Source organism: Hyalella azteca, unplaced genomic scaffold (genome assembly GCF_000764305.2).
Source record: "Hyalella azteca isolate HAZT.00-mixed unplaced genomic scaffold, Hazt_2.0.2 contig1718, whole genome shotgun sequence".
NCBI classification, from domain to species: domain Eukaryota; kingdom Metazoa; phylum Arthropoda; class Malacostraca; order Amphipoda; family Hyalellidae; genus Hyalella; species Hyalella azteca.
The window spans coordinates 169948-178532 of NW_025932021.1; the positions used below are offsets into that span (position 1 = coordinate 169948).

The 8585-nt window shown below is 36.7% G+C and overlaps 1 protein-coding gene across 1 annotated transcript; it reads right to left on the minus strand.

Moving 5' to 3' along the window:
- Nucleotides 1-668: 668 nt before the first annotated feature.
- Nucleotides 669-7071, minus strand: LOC108680371 (procathepsin L). The gene is made up of 7 exons (XM_018169180.2): nt 6897-7071; nt 5307-5399; nt 3917-4066; nt 3253-3450; nt 2615-2806; nt 1868-2033; nt 669-1434 (listed from the first exon to the last, which is right to left on the minus strand). Exons 2-7 carry the CDS (start codon nt 5397-5399, stop codon nt 1229-1231), a joined length of 1005 nt encoding a protein of 334 aa, XP_018024669.1. The 5' UTR covers nt 6897-7071; the 3' UTR covers nt 669-1228.
- Nucleotides 7072-8585: the final 1514 nt, after the last annotated feature.

The following is an 8585-nucleotide window of genomic DNA, read 5'->3' on the forward strand; positions in this document are numbered from 1 at the left end:
TATGTATTAATAAGTAGTCTGGCTGTTGTTTGATTCTAATAAATTTATCGTTTATGCTTTTGACATAATTTTGAAGTCAAAAATTGAAAAAAAAACGTTTTAACAAGCATTTTGGTCAGTTCGCATTATGGGAACCCCTCTCAACAAAATCGAAATTCAAATTAAGCAAGCAAAAGACTCGTGACATTCGTGCTCTCGTTATAGTGGCTTACAAATATCATTTGTTTATTTTAATAACACCAGGAGGTGTTGCGTTTCGACTCGAATCGTCTTAATACGTAAAAACTAAGTTCACAACATCTCGATTATAATAGAAGCCATAAAAATGTTTTCAAAAAAAAAAAAAATTAAATAATAATAATAATGACCTCATTTCCAATTCTCTTAATGGAAACCTGAGCATTTCTGAAAATAAAGTATCATTACAAACAATTAGGCACAATGACGTCCATTGCTCCATTGCTAGAGGTTTAATACCATTTAACATGAGCTTTACGAGGTCAACTTCGACTGACTTCGGTCAACTTCTGACTGAATTCGAAATATTTCTCGGTCGAAATTAAGGGAGACCTAACGATTCGTTCTAGACAGCCTTGATAAACGCGATTAGAAATCAATATCTCAGCCAAAGCTCATGATTAAAGATAGATAGGTTAAGAATGCACGGGTCAGTGTAAAATAATTTACTGTGAGTAGCAAGAGAAGAGATCTTTGCAGAGTATATAATGACATAATGAGCGGGCCTAAAACTATTGGGAAATCCAGTAAGACTACGTAAAAGTAAAAAGCCAAAATGGCGACAGTAAAACGTAGAACACAGAAACCTTATATATATACGTTGATCTAAAACTAGCTTGTTCCTCGCACAAAGCAGCCATGGTGATTGTTCAAGAACTCTTGAGACATGCCTAGTGAACACGGCAGAAAATGTTGAGAATAAAATTTGGCTAGAGCAACGAATTGCACATACCGTATATGAGTATCAAGATGAGACTTAGAATTGTGCTAAATTGAGTCATACAGTATAAAATATTGAAAATGTGCTGAATCAAGTAAGAATAGGCTTTCCATTCAACAGCCTAAAAAATTGAGCAAATTAAAAATAAGAAGAGGAAGAGAACATAGGATTGAATTAAAGGAGGAGCGTCATGATCTTCTCACCATAACAACCACACAGTTTCATGTTCCTCCAGTGCAGACCAGAGAGCAGGACGAGCGCCGTGCTGGCCTACACAAGAGGGTAGGACGCCTGCGAGGCCACGCCGCACATGTTGTTCGCATTGCGAGCCATGTAGATGTATCCTTCGTCGCCCCACTTCTCGCTCCATGAATTCTTCACGATCCAGAAGTCCTGACCGTCTTCCGCTCCGTATCCCACAACCAGGACGCCGTGGTCCAAGTTCTCACTGGAGCACTCTGGCTCGTTGTACACGCCTGCACATTGATTTCATCCAATTTAAAATTTGCATTTGTGGTAGGAAAAAAATAAATTATAGGCAAATCAAAGAAGCAAGCCGAACGGCATTATTTTTTAATGTTACGCAAGAGTCGAGCAACAAAGTCAGTGACGATAGAAATGAACTTTTATTCATATTATTTTAACGTAGATGTAGAATTAGCAATTAATAATTCCAGTTTCATTTCATTAGCGGTTAGGATTTTTAGAAATGAATTAAATATACAGAAAAATTTAAACCATTTTCAAACACTACAATCAGACGAATGCAAACTTATATAGGGAAGCAAACAAATTAGCAGTTATCGCCCATACAAAGCATGCAACACATACATTACCGGTCAAATCTTAAATTTTTTTGAAGAAATTAAGGAATTTTTAGAAAGCCACGCAAGGCCGAGAGCTGCTCACCCGAGTGGTAGAACTGGAAGGACGGCTGGGAAGCATCGATGGCAATGGACACAGGACCCACGGTGGCCACGGCCGCCTTCAGCGCCTTCTCGCTGTCCTTCCTGATGTCCACGAAGCCTGTGTCGTCGGCGCCGATATCGCTTTTGCTGAACTCGCACTTCTCATCCTTCAGAATAGGAGCGGCTTTGAATTAGTTATTATTGTTCACAGTACAGATGCTCTTGAACAGTACCAAACAAATTATACTTCTTCGATAACAACTTCTTATAAATAAATCAATTATTGTGTGCTATGCATTCGATATCTGAATGCTTTTTTCCAAGAAGTGGTTCCAAACTTTTGAAACATTACTTTCCCACTTTGAACCAGCGAGAATTCTAAAATACACTCTGCTCTGTGTCTCCAATAATACTTTTGGCTCATCGTATCAACCGCCTAAGTAGTATGTAACAATAAATTAGAAGCAATAACATCAAATTAGCGGTGACTTACACACATAATCATTCAGAAATTTTTGCACTTAAATTCAAGCTCGAATAACAGCATTGTTTTCAGTTCGCAGGCCTAACCGCTCGTCACTTCTGATTTGCTGCGATCATCGCTATCACAATGGAGAAAAACTTTTCAAGATGTGCATGATAGTGAAAACTTCTTTAACCCTTTACTTAAAGTTAGTTTGATTATCATGATGGTGTGCGATAGTAATTAAGACCTAGCAAGTAAATCCAACAGTCGGCGATTACTTACAATTCCCTTGTACGGATATCCGTCTTCAGTGTCGATGCCGCCGTTGGCCTTGATGTACTGGAAAGCGTTGTCCATGAGTCCGCCATTGCAGCCTTCGTTTCCGAAGCTGCCCGAGCAGTCCACCAGGTTCTGTTCAGACAGACTCACCAGCTGGCCCGTCTTGCGGAAGTGCTGGCCTTCCAATGATCCCGTCTAGAATACAAGGGTGAAAGTAAGGCCAAACCCCAAACGGTAGAAATGTAGTTTATACAGAAATCAATCTATTTACTGTATTAAGGAAATATAACATCGTTGAGCAAAACAAAACAGTTAGAAAACTCCGAAGTATTTTGCAATTGTTTGAAGCCTTGTACAAATATTTGGGAAACAATACAGGACTTGAATGAAATCAAACAGAATAACACATGATCGTAATGCTGGGATGACGATTCCAATGAAATTCTGGCACTGGATACTTGTAGTGGAAGTAATGTAAGTGTGTTCTCTAATAATTATTTCTAGTAAACTGCTTTCATTTAGGAGAAATTGGTTTCAATTTTGCACGTTACTCAATCACAGCCTACAGTTAGATTAATCGTTTGTATGTTATTCATTTCTGGTAACGGTAGGCAACATGAGTAGACCGATAGTGAGCGTACGGTGGAAAAAGCCCAGCAGGAGCCACATTGGCCCTGGTCCTTGACAGGAGTGACGGCCCCCTTGGTGCGCCAGTCCACAGTCTCGGGGAGCTTCACGTCGCTGTCGGGCTCCACATAGTTCGATGCCTCGTATACCGTGCTCCTGTTCATGCCGTTGCCGCGCCAGCCGTTCATCATGCTCACAAACTCGTGGTGTAACTGTAAACAGTAAATACATTATACCAGTTTAGCTACGATTTCTCTCAAAATAGTGATCCTTTAGAAAACATTAGGATTTAACCTTTGTGCAAGATGAGAAGGGACCCCACCGACAGACAGCCCGATCAAACAAGGAAAGTCTGTCATGGAAGACTCTTAAGCCATCATTCCAGGCGCACAAAAGATAAACAACACCCATGAATCTTGTCATACAACCGAGTCCTAAAGAGGAGTAATGTGCCAGATCCCACACTTTTCCACTTTTCTCAATGGTAAGACGGAACATATCCATCGACAGTAAACTTTATACCATCCTACGCACCAGCAATTGTTATCAGAGCCGGTGCTAGTGGTCGCCGTCATGCACATGACAAGCCTTCAGAGACTACCACAATGAAATTAATGATAAAATTAGTCATGATAAAAAGCAAGATTTTGACATAGAATCCTCTAGTGATTCACTCACCAAATCACCAAAATGATTGATCTTCATCTTAAAAGTGCGCTCTCCTTTGTTGTACAGCTGGTTGTGCTTGGCAATCTTATGCTTGTTCTCAGCAAAGACCTTCAGACGGAAGGCTTCTTCCACAGACCCATACTTCTTGTTGTGGGTGAGCTGTAGAAAACATCCAATGAACAACATGCAATATAGAAGACGAAAACACACCAGGAAAATCTATAGTAGAGCATTGGAGAAAATTTTTGGAATAAGCAATTGAGAAGGTTAAGGCCCACTACTGTGCAGATGGGTAACTGCAGAGAGCTGGTTCAAATTAATTTATACCTAATTAAAACTACATTTTTTGGCTTCAATTTGTTATTTAAAAATGAAGTGGGCCACTCAAATAAAGGTTATAAATAATATATGTTTAAATATTACTTTTTAAAGACAACACTTCCAAAGAATCCAGTGTCTCTAATCTTACAGATGTACCTGTACAATGAATTTCTCATTTAATTTTCGAATATTAAAAAAAATAATTGTTCAATGTTTTTAATATATAAAATTTTTTTAATGTAATTTTTTTTCAAAATTATTTATTCTGTTAATTGATTCATGCATTGCCTCTGACTTCACACAAGTGTGCAAAATCTCAGATCAATTAGACAGGTAAAACTGTGTCAAATATCAGTTATAAGATTTGTAGCTGACAACATTATTTTTTCAATTTTTTCAATGTACCTAGCGAAACATTTTTTTTTATTTTTAAAATTATTCATTTTGACATTTGATTCATGCATTGTCTCCAACTTTACACAAGTGTGCAAAATTTCAGATCGATAGGATAAGTAGAAGTGTATTAAATTTTGATTACAAGATTTGTAGCAGACAAACAAACAATAAGTGAAATTAAAGAGAAGTGTTGTAAAATACACAAATGAATACAAAAATACAAAAAAATATAACTCATTACTCACTGCAGTGAGTGACAGAGAGCGCATTTTCTCGTCAATGAAAACTTGAGGTCACGGACGGAAGGACAGATAGACGGACATGGCAAGCACAATAGTGAATTTTTTCCATAAATGAGAAGATGCGCTAAAAAGAGACCTGAATCTTGATCATGGAAAAAGCTACAGGTTTTGTCAGTTAAGGTAAACAATATTCACAATAGCCAACAAGAATTGCCTTAACTGGCTTCAGGAATTCTTTTCAGTTGCATAGCAGTTCTGTTCTACAAGTTCTCTGCTTCTCAGCCATTATGAATGATCTGAAGCTAAACATAGATATACATAAAATTGAAAGAAGTTACAGGAAAAATTTCAAAAAATTTTGAAATAAATCAAATCATGCCTCAAAAAAAAAATTTTGTATAATTTTATAAACCAATGATATATACACAAGTTTTACAAACCTTGAATGCCTCCCACTCCTCCATGACAACATTATAGAATGACACAGCGCTGGCAACTGAGGCCAGGCCGAGGAGAAGCACTACTAAACGCATCTGCAATGCAAAATTTAAAATCAGTGTTTAAGTCATCAGTTAATTTATTAGAACAAATGCAAATTCTCAAGAAATTTGAAGCCAAGAATTAGATATTTTGTAAAAAATTTCAGTGCCTGTCCATTTTCTATCATAAATAATTTGTAATTTCAAATTATCAAAGAAAATTCAGTTTTAGCTTTAAAATTAAATTCTATTTCATCAGTTTCTAGCTTGAGAACATAATTAATTGCATCTTTCTACCAACTAGAGAAGCTGACAGAGAAAAAAGTTTAAAAGATTAGAAAGTTTATACTGTCAAAGATCTAAGCCTTCTCTTCATCTTTAAAGACAAGTTAATAAATCTAATGAATACAAGATTTTGATTCACACTTTGACCAAATTGCATTATTTGCATATATAACTATGCTTTGACCAGATTGCTATTTCATTTTTAAACATTATAAAATTATTTTATCAATTTAAAAATTATTTAGATTTTTTTATTCTGTCAATTGATTCATCATTCATGCTCATGCATAGTCTTGAATTTGACAACTTTATGCCAGCGTGTAAAATTGTAGACTTATTGGACAGATAGAACTTGTAGAAGTGTGTTAAATATTGTACTGTAGCGTAGCAGATAGACAAACAAGAACTTGAAGCCGTGTAGCCTATTTGTGGAATATTCATATAAGTTGAAGAGAAATGCAGTATAATAAGGATTAAGGAAAAACTCAAAAGACATCTTTAGGCCTTCTACTTAGAAAAATCATTTTAGTGGCAATTGGCAAATGAACCTGTGATAACTGTTTTTAAGCACAATGTTTGATAAATTTTGCTTAAAATTCTAGATTGTTAATGTTAATGGCAATTGGTAGCTAAACATCTGAAATGAGTGGTGACTGGCAAGTGGTTTTGAGCTGCCTGCTGCCATTCATCAGTTTCATCTTAAAGTTACAGATCAAATTTCAGCTTTTGTGTAATATTCTACTTGTGACAGTATTACTGTATTTTACAGTATTAGTATATTATATATACATTCTATCCTACAACACTATTAAAGTTAAAGTGTTAAACCAATCTAATTAATAATAAAGGTGCTCAAAATCAAAGGAACTTAAGTCTTTTTTGGCCATTGTTATGATTATGTGGTGCAAACTTAATTGCAGTTGATTCAAGCTAAGTGATGCTCTCCAAACTCCAATAAAATTTATTAGCTAACAAGGCAATCAATACTTTAAAATTTATATTGTAGTTTTGCTTGAAACAGTTCAACTATTACAGTTAAAGTTCAACTGTAAATTTTATAGCCTAACACGGATTTGTAACAATGATTTACAGATTCAGCGCCATCTGGCCGTACGGGGCACAAAGAAATACATTCATCACTCAGCCTTAGTCAAGTTAGTGTACCTATAACCCACCGGTTAGTCAGCTGGTAGTGGTAACTTACTGGTAAGCGCGGTCCGCGTGAACCTATAAGTCTAAAAAACGTGAAATTAATTTAAAACGTACCTTGACAGTGTGCTAAAATATTCTGTAGTCCAAACGCTAATTAAATAAAGGTGAGCGCTCTAAATGATGCCTTGATGGAGAGAGAGAGAGAGAGGGCACACACACTCAACCTTGTACTAGTAACGTTAGACGTAGTCTGCACGGCTGTTGTTGCGGCCTCCTTTATAGCTTTGGATGAACAGGACAGCGGACGCATAGTTACGACGTAGTTCGAACTCGAGCGAACGATGTTCAGCTGTTACCTAACTAACCACTGTGCTTTATTTTTGAATAATTATTTTTTGTCTTACAGTTAAAAATTTGTTCAGCGTTGTCCGAAAATTCTAGGATCCTGTATGATGCTAACCTTTGATGCCAATCAATTCGGCAACAACAGCTAACTCTTGAACAAATTGGTGCGCAGTCCGACTCGTTTAATCGGAAGGACTTGTGGAGCACATCATGTCAGCGATATTAAAGGGTTCATTGTGACGTCACTGAAGTATTATACGCATACCTTGTGCTTAAAAACACGAGACAACTATTTGAGGATTATTTGCTTTACGTTTGAGGAGCCTAGGATGGAAGTATCCTGTAACACGTATACAGAATGTAGTGAAGCATTCAGCCATTTAAATCAACAAAAACTGCAATCACGGTGAAACCGTTATAGACGTGAACATTTTAAGTATAACAGTTATGTTACTCATAATTCAATTAAACATTTTAAAACTGACACATCGTTGTATTATTAAATATATTCAGTGACCAAACGTGCTGCGTGAAAGATGACGCAATATTCAACGCTTCAAGATGGCGGGACTGAAGTTCATGCTCAGCACAACTTTGATTAAAATATCAAGAGTTACTCACATGTCATATATGACCTGACGATTACCTGCGTGTTTCGGGGCTGACGTTGTTATGTCATGGAATTGAATATGGAGAATTGAACCTCATCTGAATGGTTGGTACAAGTTCAATTACTCCATGATTAACGCATCAACCATCAATTAAGTTGAAATAGCTCACTAAAATATTACAAAACACTGTGGTAACCACAATTTATTGATTTATCTTAATCCTAAGAATATTTATCTGGAATTAATAAAGAACCGCTAAGTTAACGAGCTTAGCTCTCTCGTACCTTAATCACAAAAATACGTTAATATATGACAGAACGCCATAACAGAGTGCGCTAACATTTTTTGCCCTGAAAAACACGAATTATTTCAGAAGTAAAATTCAGTTCATTGGGCAATAATTTAGTATGCCTTATCTCATCAAAAGTTTTTTTCTCATTCAAATAAAACAATACAGATATTGGGTAGAGTGACCTAGTGGCTTCAGTTCAAAACATCACAGGATTGGTGAGGAGAGCTGCGGTTCGATCCCAGCTCCGTTCACCAGTTCATGGTTGGAATCAGCGAGGAGGCCGGGCGGTTAAAAGCACAGTTAAATTGGAGCAGTGAGATGTTAAGAATCGGCGACAGGTCGAACGGCCGCTGAAATGAGTTATTAATAATTCATTCATTTTTATTTATTAATGAGCGCTGAAGCCACTATTAACTTGCCATTACTACTAGTTTTGCTTTCTTCAAACGCAGGACTTTAATCCAACTTCAAGCCTCTTCGCAATCCTGTTTCTGCCGAGAAAAGATGCAACAAATTCACTGCCTTAGCTTCGATTATTACTTAACGTAATAATCG

Coding starts and splice junctions, on each gene's coding strand:
- LOC108680371 (XM_018169180.2), bottom strand. CDS start 5,399: ATGCGTTTAGTAGTGCTTCTCCTCGGCCTGGCCTCAGTTGCCAGCGCT. Junction 2,807..3,252: donor CCTGCTGGGCTTTTTCCACC/GTACGCTCACTA, acceptor CTTGTATTCTAG/ACGGGATCATTGGAAGGCCA. Junction 1,435..1,867: donor CTTCCAGTTCTACCACTCGG/GTGAGCAGCTCT, acceptor ATCAATGTGCAG/GCGTGTACAACGAGCCAGAG.